This window comes from Limulus polyphemus, unplaced genomic scaffold (genome assembly GCF_000517525.1).
Source record: "Limulus polyphemus unplaced genomic scaffold, Limulus_polyphemus-2.1.2 Scaffold478, whole genome shotgun sequence".
Taxonomy (NCBI): Eukaryota; Metazoa; Arthropoda; class Merostomata; order Xiphosura; family Limulidae; genus Limulus; species Limulus polyphemus.
Window position 1 is genome coordinate 93945 of NW_013666088.1, and position 15162 is coordinate 109106.

A 15162-nucleotide genomic window follows, 5' to 3' on the forward strand; every position below is an offset into this window, starting at 1 on the left:
ATCGTTATTCGATTCAAAGCGACTGGTACTGTTGAATTACAGAAGTTCAGATTAAGTATGGCTATATAAATGAACCTTGAGGGTCTCTGGCTTGGCTCTTTAGCTCAAGTAGCCATTCAGGTTAAACAAATGACATTTTCAGTATTACGACAATGATCAGTGAACTAAAAAAAGTGCAAAATAGTAGCTCAAACATTAAAAGTGCATTATAGCGGCCCTGTAAATGTGGGCCACGGTTGTTTTTTTTTATAATAACAACTGCCCACTTGCCTTTCTCAACTTTCTTTTGATTTCGTATGCAATTACATATAATAGTGATCGAAACCGAATAAACTTTATTTCGGAAATTTACCTACTTGCTTATTATTGGATTCTCCCGTAACATCTTCAAATGTTTCCGCTCATTGTCTTTTACTTTTATTAATTGTTAGATGGTTTTAATTTATAGCATTAATTTTTATATGTTTTTATAAACCAATATTTCGCAGCGCCACCTGTGTAGATAATAAATCATCTAACTGACTTGAGTGTTATTACCGTCTGGTTTTTTCATAGCATCAGTCTTCTCACAGTAAGTGTTTTCTTAGACAAAACATTCGCTTATGTTTTGTTTATTTTTATCTGTCTATACATATATTCAATGAAAGAGGGGAAAATTATATAGTGAAATTGTTTAAAATATTGTTGAATTTTATGCAATAATAGTAACGTTATACTATTGTGTTACTCGGAATAAGGGCCAGGCATGGTCTAATGATTTGTACGCCCAGGTTGTGAATCTAAGGGTTCTTGATTCGCGACCCGTTGATGCAAAAACGTGTTCCGCACTTTGGTAATGTGAGTGTGCTATGATCTCAAGTCCCTCTATGCGGTCAGACAAAAGTAATCCAAAAGTTGGCTTTGGTTTCTGTTGATTAGCTGTCTGCTCTCTATTCTTTCAGTTCCAAATGACAATTCAAAGATAATTATTTGTGTAGCTTCACACGAAAATTCTGAAATATACATATTGAGAATAATATCCGAAAGTCACTTCTGATGTAATTAGAAATCGATATACCAATTAATATCTCAAGAAAAACATGTTTATAGGTTGTATGTGAACCTATACCACAATAGTAGTGTGATGATGGATGTTTAATTGTCCTGTGTGCATAAACAAGAGGGATGGTGGTGAAACACTAAGTTATAAAACAATTTAACCAAAGAAACGAGGGCGTAAAATATTCGTTTAGAACCATACATTTTAAAATTTATTATGAGTGAAACTAATAAACAGCCACACTTATTTACAACTATAATCTTTTAATAAACTGGGGTTCTTTCCTGAGCTTAAATGTTCACTACTACTACTATTAATATACAGTTTTCATACGTGAGAAAAGTCCTTCCCGGTCTTAGTATTTTCTTAGGGATGGCTAACATTATTTGACAGTAGTTAATGATGTTTTAGAGTCATGAATTTGGTGGTTTCTATTAAGTTAAAACAAAGTTTGAAGTCCTCAAGAGAAACTAGATAATTAAAAGGCAGTATAGATACAATGATGGGTTTCCATCTGTTCGTTTTGACAACCATAATGATGGGTTTACATTTGTTCGTTTTAACAACCAGAATGATGGGTTTACATTTGTTCGTTTTGATAACCACAATGATGGGTTTCCATCTGTTCGTTTTAACAACCAGAATGATGGAGTTTCATCTGTATGTTTTAACAACCACAATGATGGATTTCCATCTGCTCGTTTTAACAACCAGAATGATGGGTTTCCATCTATTCGTTTTGACACCGTATTCCTTTCCAGAAGTCTCCCTCCTCCGATTCAGTAAAATTGTTGAACGACTAGCAAAGAAAGCTGACTAAGAACAAAATATATTATAATGTCTTTAATTATGATATTCATAATCTCATCCCAATAGAAGGTATCTAACCACACGATATGTAGTATTGAAATAAAATCCACCTATGACCCAGTTGTTTTTGAGAAGTTTATCATTAGTTTTATAGGATACTGAAATTATACCGTGAAAGGCTAAGGATAGCATATTTCTCATGATATTTCGTCGCCGGTCTTCATGAATGTAAGATAAATAGTCTGGTTTATAAAAATCATTAGCAGTTTTTAACGTAGGAAGTATTTAACTACTGCTCCATTTCTTGATCGTGGAACCAGTTTTTCGGTTAATTCTTTACAGAGCTCCAAATGTTATTTGAGTTAATTGCATTGACAAATAGTGACTGTATTTTGCTCCATTCAGAGCACTACGTAACATTAGTGAAACAGTCTTTTTACGGAAATAATGTTAATATGGTTTTTGTAGTGATTAAGTGACCTCCTTAAATACATATAAAAAAAGACAGGAACGGGCTCATTATAGTGTAAATGAAGTCACAGCTCTATCAGTGAAATTAAAACTAATTAGTCATTTCTTTTATTAGTGTAATCCGTGATCTGTTTTATTCGCTCGACACAACCAGAACATATGTCATTAGCTCTCCATCATTAGAGAACAAATATCAGTAACTCTCCATCATTACAGAACAAATGTCATTAGCTCTCCATCATTAGAGAACAAATATCAGTAGCTCTCCATCATTACAGAACAAATGCCATTAACTCTCCATCATTCCACTCTTACTGTTAATCTTCTGTTACTGTTGTGATATACAGTAATTTGCATAAATTAGCTTGTAATGTTAAATAGGTTACACCTTATATTCTTAGAGTTAGGGGTCACGTATTCATTAGTGTGTATAATTAAAATGTTTGATAAATTAATTAAATTGAGTTCACTCGTTTCAACTGTTTATAAGACTGTTTCATATATTTCTACTTTATATGGTACCACCCTAAATCAGAATTATTCAAATACTTCATTAGAGGAAAACACACTGCTTATACATCACCTGATCCGGAACTTGATATCATTTAGTAATAAATACTGACTGACTTAGGCTGAAAATGATACAAAGATTATTATCGTTTTAATCTGCCTGCTGCGTGAAATTGTACACTGTGAATGTGCAAGAAAGTTTAAGCACTACAAACTTTGACGATATTATACAAATGGAAGACACGCCACCTCTACTGTATGAATAACAAACTTTACTGTTAACTGTGTGTTGATAAAAAAAAAATAGTTACAAAATCATTTATAATTATCTAGCTCAGTAAGTAACTGGATAGTAAGTAAATGTTTTTTTTTTTCACATTTGGTCACATGTTCTAGTTGCACGTTCTTATATTTTGAAAATTCCAAACTGTCCCAAGAAACAAGATATGCTAAAGAATGGGTAGCCTATGATAGGCCATGAAAACTGACATATATGTAAAATGTGCGTTTAACTACATGATCCATTAACTTAGTTTCATAATTTTACAACTGGCTAAAGTTTTAAAGAACCTTACTTGTTTCCAGAAAAATTTTACTTGTATAAAGAGAATTCTTACCTTTTGTAAAACGGGTAATATTTATTGTGTTTGTTTAATTGTAATTTATGATGTGTGTGTGTGGGCACTAGTTTAAACTATACGTCTGCAACGAAATGTGTTCTTACACATTTTAGGTAAAATGTAAAAATGTGTGTAATGCCTGGAAGATAAAGACTTAATCATTGTAATTTTTATATGTCAATTAAATGGAAAAAATAGAGCGTCATATAAGTTTAACTGAATGTCTATATTTATACTAACGTACTCCAGGTAAAACAATTAAACAATACGTGACTAATGTTTTTACAGTAGATTAAGGAAACCCCTGAAAATAATTCAGTTATAAACAACAAGTATAATGCAATGATGAATGTTTATAATGACAAGGGATTGTAAAGTGTAGTGAACATAGAATAAATCCTGATTGGTCAATTGAATAATTTTACTCTTTGGAATTATTTTGTTAATTAATTAACGAATTATTAATTTCGTTTCCAATTCAATGTTCAGGATTTCAATATACGCTCGTCTTGTCGTGTTTGTAGTTTAATGGTATTAATACTTTGTCTTTTATGCTGAAGAAATCTTCATTTATGACTCAACCTAAACCAAACAATAAAATACACCATCAATAACCATTTAGGCCTCAAGCCGTGGGCAAGCATAAATAAATTTACTCTAATAAAGCTCATCTGGGTGACATTCCCTGTTGTCAACTTAAGTGGACTGATGAATGTTCACATCGCTGGAAACTCCAGTTTATATAGTTAACTATTGTATATTTGGTTTTGTTTCCTCTTATTTTTGAAAAATTATTTGTTTTAAACACAACATAGCACAGGCTACCTTCATACATAATATGCACACCTTTAATACTTTTTTGTGTTAAAGATTGAGTTAAAAAAACAACTAATAATAGTAACTGACAGATTTTTAATAGATCTCACATTCCCATGGTTTAGTATCTTATGTTTGAAGTATATAAAGTTTAGAATACAAAACAAAAAAGGTCACAAAAGCTGAATTGTTTATCAGTACAGTTTATTATAATAATTAAAATCTAATAACTAATTTTCTTGCTTCCTTACTACAAATGATGGATAGTAGCAGTATGGTTAAAAAGTCTTATAAAACAGTCTGTAAGGAAAGTTATTAAAATCATACAAAAAAAATACAAGAAAAAACCGTAGAGCAGTTGAATGTAAATCTTAGAATAAAATATAATTAATAGTTTGAAAGACTCTGCATGTCTTCTGGTTTTCAGAAGTCAGGCATCAATGATGACAGACTGCATTGAGCTACCCCAAACTTCAATTTGATGTAGTTTCAAGGAAATTAATATGTATCAGATAATTATCATCGTCCTTGTATATTGGACTGTTCATTGTTGGTATTGATTACAGTAAATGCATGTTTTCTTCTTAATATGACTAATGATATGTTTTGCCAAGATAACATCAACACTAACAACATGTTAGTAGACACAAATTATAACAAAATGGCTCACAGAAAACAAACGTCTATCGAGAAGTTCAAAAATTAGTCGTATGCGCGCACATACACATACGCTTGTAAAAGTGAAATAAATGGAAGGTTATTAGATGTCGCTATTCGCGAAACTTGCGATTTTAAGACATGATTGCGCCAATATTATAACTTCCAATACTATAAACATTGTATTGTGCTAAAATATTAGTTTTCAATCGAATGTTTGTCCAAACACTTAAGCATATCTCATAAATACTCCACGATATCACACTTCACAGACGGGAAAGAGGAATACATGGGAGCAGTATGGTCTCTAGCAGAATATTTAGCTAAAGTTTGATCGTCATTCACAGTACGATTCAAGTAAGGGAATAGTGGAGATATCACTCCTCCATCCGTTCTTCGAGTGTGTATCACTGACACACATGGATCACAAGGATTTCCACTATTTGTCGTCGTTAGAGGGTGCAGTGTTCCAAGACTTTTTGCTCTTTCTCGATTACTTTTTCTATTATGGCTTGAAGAATCTTGTACTAAAAAAATAAAAATTATATTGCGACTAGTTAAACAATATGATTAAAATACATTTTTTATTTTTCATAAAAGAGTCATTACAAACATTTAATAAAGAATAGATTTTAACCCCACAACAAAATGATAAAGCATTGAAATGATAACAGACTTCAGCTCCAAGTTCGATACATGTTGATAGAAACGTCATTTTTTAGATATACCCAGTCTTTATAAAACTTTATATGCAGTCCAGTACCAGTTTTCACGTTTGTCAGTAAAGGTGTTACAAGTATAAGTTAAGTAAATTGTAGATTCATAAACACGCCACTGTTCATGCCGAACAGGTTGTCTGAAACCTTTGTGTACATGACAGATTAGTTTTGAAACCATTAATTTATTAGCTACTATACTATTTGTAATTTTTCTGAGAGCAGTTCTAAAGGGGTAGAATTATTTTTCAATGAAGGCGTTTATGTATTTCACGTACAATCAAACAAGATCTAATAAGATGAAAAGAAAGGCAGTGACTAGAATATTTGTATATATATATATAATATGAACTCTTGTTAAGCACAAAGCTACACAATTTGCTATCAGTTCTATGCCCAACACAAGTATTGAAACTAACTTTTAGTATTATAAGCCCTCAGACTTACTGCTCAGCCACCGGGGCGCGGGAGCAGAAAGAGTCATATTTTAATTGTATCGAACGTTAATCCGTTGTATTGAAACAAAAAAAAAATACTAAGTAAACAAAACCAATCTTTCAGTTTTGGATGGAACGAATAGTTGCAAAGAAGAGATTTAGAGGCATAAAACAACATAAACTAAAATAATGTGATCGTGATTAAACATTCTAAAATATGAATTAGAAGAATAACAAGCTTATTTAGAAGGACGTCTGTATGTTAATTATGTCAAATAGTTAATTGCTTTTATTATAATGATTTGTTTTCTCCTTCATGCATGTAGTGAATAATTTATTCCAAGTAAAATGATTATAATAATAAAACAACACACTTATTCAGTGTTTTTGTAATTTTAATGAAATTTTAAATGATTTATAAATACCTTTTTGTGAAACCCCTGAACCCAATTCTTCCATGTCTTCGTCACATGACGATGACATCCCGTTTACTATTACCCTCTGGTGGAAACTCCTGATAGCTCGAGTGTATGAGGTATCATCAGACTCTGTACGAACATCTCCATCTTTAGGCGAAATACTTTTTGGTAAGCTTGATGATTCACTACTGCTTTCAGATTCAGAATCCATGTATTTAATCGTTTGACTAATTTTTTGTGTTACCGATAGGGGATGCATTTCTATAGTCGTTGTTAAATTATTTTCTTTAAATGTTATTTTCCTAACTTCTGGTGTCAAGGGCGCTAAAGCAAAATTGGATTCATTTTGATGAGTACAACATGTTTGTGTTGTATGTTCTACATCTGTTCCAATTGTTTCTTCGGAGTTCCTAGATTTAACGATAAAGATTTAGTCAGCAATCTCTTCCAAGCATATATAAGCCTCAGAAATAATTTTGTGCTTGAGGGTTAAAACTAGAAATATCAAACTACCTTTTTTCTTTTAAGATATACAATATCACATTATCAAATATTTTGAGTACATTAAGAAATGATGGACTTTAATTTCTTACCTAAGTATCAAAATGCTAAAGTTCAATACTTTATCTGTAAAAACAATCAATATATTTAAACGAGACAATAAATAAGTTTAATATGATCTTACAAAAACTGAGATTTTCTTAAAACAGGATTCAGACGCTTTGAATAATTGTTATAAAGTGACAAAAAGCAGTTTACAGAGAACGAATAATGACACAATAGCTAGCTTTTAACTCTAACGTATCTCATAACATAAACAATATATTTTTATTGAATTTTGTAAAATAACCTAAACCAAGAAGAAAACAGAATAACTTACATTATAGAAAGCTGTATGTTAGGTAGCTATAAAATAGCATTGTCAGCTCAATTCAGAATAACTCAAATTTGTTAAGTGTAAATATTTCTCGAGTATATCTACGGTTTTTAGTGTTATAAAGTGCTCTGCTAAAACTAAAAACTTCTGAACATAAGGCATAAACCATGTAGTACGTAGTTAAGGACCCAGTTTCTAGCGGTATAAGTCCGCAGACATGCCGCTGTGCCACTGGGGGGTATTTTATCGCTTAACAACTTGATATTTGTACTTTATTTAGATCTATTGACATAAAAAACAAAACAAAAAATAAAACATTCGACATTTTCATTTGATATCATCTCGGTAATAAAAACTGAAATTCTTGACATTTTGCGTTTTGTTTAGTTTCGTTAATTCAAATTGGTGTACCTGACATTTGTACAAGAAGTAATGACTGACAGTAGAAAGTGTTGTTGAATTATTTTAATCTCGGTTTACACAAGTGGTATTATAAAAATAAACTGTGGCCAACAAAGTCTAGTGTTAATGGGTAGATATCCGTTCTTTCTTTGTGACATCATTCTTTATGTGTTTTCATGAAAGATAACGTGCAACATAATTATAAAGTGGCAATTGCAAGTGACTTAGGTTTTGAATAATGTGTTGTGATTAATGCAAGTAATCCTAATTATCACCTGTGACTTCTGTGCTTTTGGTACTTTCAAGAACAAACAACATGGAATATACTTCCAAGCAACTGATTTTCTTAAAACAATTGTACATTCAATTTGTAACATCCCACCCACATTTTACCGAGTTCATTTGTTTGTTTCTCTGTTTTAGCGCAAAGCTGCAAAATAGGCTACCCATGCTCTGTACACCGCGGAAAATCGAACCCCGAATTTTACCGTTGTAATACCGAATTCGTATGATGAAGCTCTTTGGGAGAAAACGGATTGTACTTTAAAGGAAACGTGTTGAGAAATGATATTTGGTTGGTCACATCTTCAACACCATTGGCGTACGTTCCTTGTTTGTAATCTGATACGATTGGCCTAAAAGAAATAAAGTCCCCTTTCTTTTGTACACCCCATGCATGATAAACTGGAATGTAGTGAACGGATCGAGAATAGTCAACAAATGGAATGTTTATGTATCCAACATTTAGCTGATTCCAATGTACGAAAATATAGGTGTCAAGGCCTTTTATAATCTTACTCTTTGCGTAATTCTTTTGGAAAAAAAGTAACAAAGGCTCCTTATATAGACGATTTTACAACCAACTGAAATGAGAGTGAGAAAAGTTTTGAATAATTGAACATTTGGAAAAATAATGCAGATAAAGTCTTGATAAAAAATTCTTCCAACAATATTAACATAGTTTAGTCCTAACTGACATGGTAAGTTACAGGTGAGTTAAATCTCTAGCTTCTTACGCAAAACGAAGTAAAGTAAGATAAATGATTATAACGTCATTTAAATCGGTAGGCGTGTAAAATGGCCAATTTGAATATTTATAGAATTCCACTATGAAATTACATTCAAAATGATACCTATAAGTAAATCTATGTGAATCTTTATCTAAGTTGAATTGTCAAGTGCAACACTTTAAATATGTAGCACATGTGAATATATAAAATAATCATACCACATCTTAAACTTATGCTTATTTAAGGTGTTGAACTTAAGTTCGTCTATTTTCATCATCCACTATGTAATTAAAGCTTCTGTAAATAAGTAACCAAAGCGTACAATTTTCAATCAATTCGTGATGTTTAAAACGATGAGCACGACTCATTTTGTTCTTTATGTAATTGAATGAAAATCCGGTTTAAAATTACGAAATAGCTTCACATTTTTATTTTCATCCATTTTCATTCAAATTAACAAACTATCCGAGATTTAAAAATAATGTTTATAGTTGGCTTACCTTTAAAAAGTTAGGTGGTAGCAAAGCTATAGTTATTATAATTGTTTCTACTGGTTAAAACGTAAATTTGAAATAAGATATAGTAAATTATTACATTACCATGGTAAAGAACATTGTGTAAGATCTTCCTTGTTGGGGTGAGATGTTTGATTAAAAGACTCTTCCTCTTTTATAATGTAAGATGTGACCACTAGAACACAACGAAATAAACAGTATTAGTCATATCAAGCACATCACGTCAATTAAACAAATTTGAACTAATGAATAAAAGAAATATACAACGTTAATTATACAAAGTTTGACCACTGGGGTTCAAAGAAATATACAAAGTTAATTATATAAAGTTTGAGCAATGTAAAAAATATATATATAATGTTAGTTACACAAAGTTTACCACTGGAACACAAATAAACATGACATATTAATTACACAAAGTTTAAACACCGGAACACTATGAAATATATAACCTTAACCACACAAAGAAAAGTACAACGTTATAATTATTAACTTTTTGATAACTGAAACACAAAGTTATGTACAAAGTTTGACTATTGGAACTTAAACAAGCATTTCATGTTTTATTACACAATGGTTTACTGCTGAAACACAAGAAATATACCACAGATAAAACGTTTAATCCACAGAAACCCATGGATACATTTTACGTTTTTTTTCACAGAGTTTGGTTACCAAAACAGCAGCCCCCCCCCAGTAGCACAGCGGAGTGTCTGTGAACTTAGAACGCTAGAAACATGGTTTCAATACCCGTGGTGGGCAGAGCACAGATAGCCCATTGTGTAGCTTTGTGCTCTAATTACAAACAAAACAACAAACAAGCATATAACTTTGTTAAACAAAGTTGGACCGTTGAAATACAAAGAAACATACCAGGCCGGTTAAACAAATTTGTTCTTTGAAACACAAACTCACACTGCGTGAATTACACAAGACTGGTTTGTTTTGAATTTCGCGCAAAACTACACGAGAGCTATCTTGGCTAGCCGTCCCTAATTCAACAGTGATAGACTAGAGGGAAGACACCATCCACCGCTAACTCTTTGGCTACTCTTTTGCCAACGAATAGTGGGATTGACCGTCACATTTTGATGCTTGCAACGCAATATTGTGTTAAGTTATGTTCTTTATTCTGTGATATGAAATACTCAAGATTATTATTAAATTAGTGTCTTCTTTAATATAAAAATAACTTAGTTTTAAATTGTGAAATATTTAGAGAGACAGAAAATCGATTAACGCTACATAGCAATAACATTTTGTGATACATTAAATGACACCTAATACTGAACTCAATTCTGTTATGTGAAGTCTGTAGACCACATCACTGAATTTTTTTTATAGTTGGAAGTTATAAAGTTGCTAGGAACAGTCAAGATTCTGTAGCCTATAAAATTGAACAACCTAATTTTCCTTTCATAAATTTCAGTTTTCTTTTTTGTTCAATAAGAATTTATTATCAAAAATAAATAAAGTTGGGTACCGATCTGGATGTCATCTAAGGTTATAATTTGTTACTTATGATAAGCGTGCATAATGTTGCCTGTCAAACTCTGTATTTGCTTCATCTATATTTACCAACCTTGTGATAAATTCTCATAACTACTATCAGCCGACGAGGAGGAATTTTCAGGAATTGTGGTTATAGCATGTTTGATCATCACTAATGGTTCTTCCACTTCTTTCAGCTCTAGGACTAAAGTCTGAAGTTCAATAGTTTTCTGCAAAAGCAAACATCATAATATAATTGATGAGGCTCCTTTAAAACTGTCTATTATAATGTATGATACGAAGAACATTATTTGTAACATTAGTTACAATTATATCACGCTAAATAGTATTCAATGCTTTTGAAAAGGCTTATGTTAAAATAAGTTAAGCATAAACCCAAGATACAAAGGCTCCTAACTAAACAAACACTTATTTACTATTTGATAAAGCTGCGTTATTTCATGCTGGTCTCAAGGCAATATCAGTTATATACCTCACTATTGAATGATTCAGTTTATTATAATATAGATTTTGATAAGCTTCTAAGTGCACTGGGAGTGTCATAAAAATAATCTAGCATAATGTATATAAATACAATCTTGGCCAAAATGTTTGCATATTTTGTAACAAATAAGATCATTATTATTAAAATAGCTTATAGCTTATAGCTTAGCGCTGTATAACACAGAGAAATGCGTATTATATTAAACATCTAAATATTTAATTTGTATAATGAGACAGGTTCTGTGTACGTTATGAACGATTTATTAGAACAGCAAACAATTTTATCAGACACCTGTAGAAAGATGTGTAATTCATCATTCCTCCTATCACAATAAAACCTCACCAAAACATTTATGTAACATAAATTATTATAAATAACGTCTGTAACCTTATATGAGTTCATATTAAATATTCAGTACTTGGTTGGTCCTTCTTGGAGGCTAATAACCTTCGCAAGGCAACGTGGCATACTGTAGACGTGGTTATTGATGTAATCCACCGTGATTTTATCCCAACTTGTCAATAGAATGTGGTGCAACTCAGTTACAGTAGCCGATTTAGGGTTGTGTCTAACAATTTTCCGGCTCTGTTCTGCCCAACGGTTTTCATTGGGATTACAATATGGAGACTTTGTTGACAATGACAATCTTGTAATGTCCTCCTGTTTGAGATAATCCTGTACAATACACACACTGTGAGCAATGGCATTGCCATCCTGGAACACAGAATTATTGATAAACCTTGCCCTAGCATATAGCAGAAATATCGTCTCCATGTGATGCCTGTAGGAGGTGCCAATGACTTTTTTCCTGGAGGATATTAAGAGCAGTTTTTCCACCACAATGATTAGCTGCCTAAACATGTACTGCACCACCTCCTATGGGCTCCCTACGGGAAAGACAGTTTTTTTCCTTATCTGTTCTTCAGGCAAACGATGAATTTGAATTCTATCATCAGCTTTAATAAGCCAGAAACAGATCTCATCTGAAAAGATTACATCGCCAGTGTCCTAACTGTAAGTTGGCATATTGTCTTGCCCAAGTAACACGGTGGCAATGGTGAATTCTGGCTAATATCGATTTGCAGATAGCCCTTCTTGCAAAATGACCTAATTTGGTCAGTTTCCAATTCACTGTCGTAAGGTGTTGCAAGACTTCTTTCGACCTTGACGTATTAACCTGGGTCATCTTGGGCAGTAGTTTTTCGGCATCAACCAGTAGACTTTCATGGAACATCGTTTCCGTAGTCCGATGACGTTTCCGGATTCTGGATACAGTACACTGGGGGTACTCTACTGTTCTGGCAATGTCCGTTTGCTTCATACCATTTCTGGACAGCCGAACAATTTGACGCCCAATAACTTCTGACACATGACGAGGCATGACTCTATAACAAGTACAGAGAAATTGTCTGAACAAAACCTTAATCTTTTTCGAAAAAGATTATACCAAAAGCACACCCTTTTATACAAGACAGGCGTGTATGTATATTTTGACGAACAAACGTTCAAAACAACTTATAGAGACCAGAATAACAATTCGTACATATTTGTCCGATCATACGCTACCTTTTCTGTTACTTCTCGGGCATTTGCTCAATAACTATTCCATGCATGTAGACAATATCATCAATATAGAATAGTATGCAAACATTTTGGCCAAGACTGTATGTGTACGTAATTCGTTAAGTATTTAAATATTCCAGCAATATAATACATGTAATTTATTTTAAGGTAAGTAAAATATAGACAATTGATTGTTTGTTCCGGATATGCACTCAAAGTTACACAAAGGCTGTCTGCGGTAGCGTCCCCAATTTTAGACTGAGAGACTAGAAGGAGGGCAACTAACCAACAGCACATACCGCCAATACTTGGGCTTCTTTAATCAACTAATGGGATTTGACTGTCATTCTTATGACGCACTCACGGCCACAAAGTGCTGAGCGAGATATTTGTTTTTGTAGAAACGGGACTGGAACCATGAACATTCAGATCTACTGTGAAGTACATTAATGAATGGGCCACTCCCGGCCAAAATATAAACAAGTTTTCAACCATTAATGAAATTTGTCGTAGAGACGCTTCTGTACTAATAAAAAATTAGGTCATGAATCATCAAACACGGATCGTAACAGCATGTATTCCTCCTAATAGATATTTTCAATCTTAATTCTAAAATTCAGTTTTGATAATCTAAGTTTCTTTAGCAATAATCTAAGCAAACAATGATGTCCCAAGTATATGTATTAGAAAACTTCATATTTCGTTCTCTAAGTTCTCTAAGTGTACTTTATTTTAAATACCTCGTTTAATATCTGTTTCTGCCTGCAGTTCTGATTTTCAAGAATTTTAATTTTGTTCTGTATTTCGTCATCCGAGTTTCTTCGTGAACTTTTAAAAGGTTTCAACGTGGCTCGTGTTCGTACATCTCCACTGTCTGTATTACGTCGTAACTCAACTAGCTGAAATGAAAAGAAGCATAAATTTAACAAAATTTGTAAACTTCAATCTTCTTTACTTATTAACTAAAGAAAACAAAATAATATTGATTCTGTATTAACGATGTATTTTAACTTGGGCAAGAAAAAACAAACAAACTATATTTCTAAATCGTCATTGTTATAATTTTAGTAGCTTACATTTTGATAAAATGAACATCTAGCTATTTTATTTACATTTGAAAAAAAAATTAAATTTATTATTATTATTTAATTTTTGTAATGGTAAAAATAGTCTGATACTTGATTAACGTAATTGCCTCTGATTGTTCAGTTACGTTTAGAATTTCAATTGAATAAGTTTAATTAAACATAAGAATTATCGAAATATTTGGATAAAATGTAGATTCTTTTCTGAAACAAATTCTAAAGTAGTGAAGGCCAGGAAGTGATTTACAGATGTAAATAATAAATATAAAAGTATAAAGATATCCAAAAGCTTAGCAATTTCCAGTGCCAGTTGCAAGTCCCAAATGATTGCTTTATCAAGCATAAACAGTTTCAACTCTGTTAGGATGTACTTTATTAGAATTACCAACGAAGAGTGATTTTTAGTCTTCATCCTATTGAAAACTTTGGTTACACATTTTAATTAAAATATGACTACCTCTGACAGAACAATGAATTACTTTATCTTTGCACACGAAACTTCCACAGATAATATTCCATATTACACCTTGTTTATTATTTTGTGACAAAAATAAACAGGTTTTAATCTAAATCGTTAGATGTTTTTATTTATAAAGAAATTAATAAATAACTAATCTCTCTGTGTTTTATTTTCTTTGAACATATGTCATTTATCATTTATAAAGTAGAATATCAAAAAAAAATTAAAATGTTATTATTTGATAGAAATAGACTGACGTGTAAGACTTTGAGTAAGTAGAAAACAACTCAAGGTTAGGAAGGAATCAATAAAACATGCAACACTCCAGACACTCCTAAGACACGCGATTGGTAAACTTTGCTTGTTTCACGACACCTTTCGGAAGGATGTGTTCTTCCTTGCGTTTACAATCTTAAAGCTATTTACACACAGGCTAGCGCTCCCTCTCATGAGAATAATACAGCTTTATGGTAATTACACAAATAAAAAGCCAATGATATTACATGCATTTCCTCTCAAACAAAACATTGTTTGAGCTTTATGCTATAAAATGCAAGACAGAGTCATATAACACGGTAACAAATTATATGTTACAGCCATAAAAAACTTTTTCATTGCTGCCTAGCACATAAGGCACTTTGTCAAGTACACAAGAAAGCGAGAGCGAAACAATAATGGCCACATGAACATAACAGAAATATCGCGAAATGAATGTCTTAGCTGTGTTACTCAGTGGGTCAGCTGTGGGTTTACAAACTC

At 32.2% G+C, this 15162-nt stretch overlaps 1 protein-coding gene across 1 annotated transcript in view; it reads right to left on the reverse strand.

The window, feature by feature from the left end:
* Positions 1-4430: 4430 nt before the first annotated feature.
* LOC106458509 (gamma-aminobutyric acid type B receptor subunit 2-like) overlaps positions 4431-15162 on the reverse strand; it is a 268856-nt gene continuing 258124 nt past the window's right edge. The window contains exons 16-20 of the mRNA XM_022384745.1: positions 13599-13757; positions 10882-11020; positions 9384-9474; positions 6502-6905; positions 4431-5450 (exon numbers count right to left, since the gene is read on the reverse strand). Coding sequence (XP_022240453.1) covers positions 5164-5450; positions 6502-6905; positions 9384-9474; positions 10882-11020; positions 13599-13757 — 1080 coding nt within the window. The 3' untranslated portion in view covers positions 4431-5163. The remainder of the gene's footprint in view (positions 5451-6501; positions 6906-9383; positions 9475-10881; positions 11021-13598; positions 13758-15162) is intronic.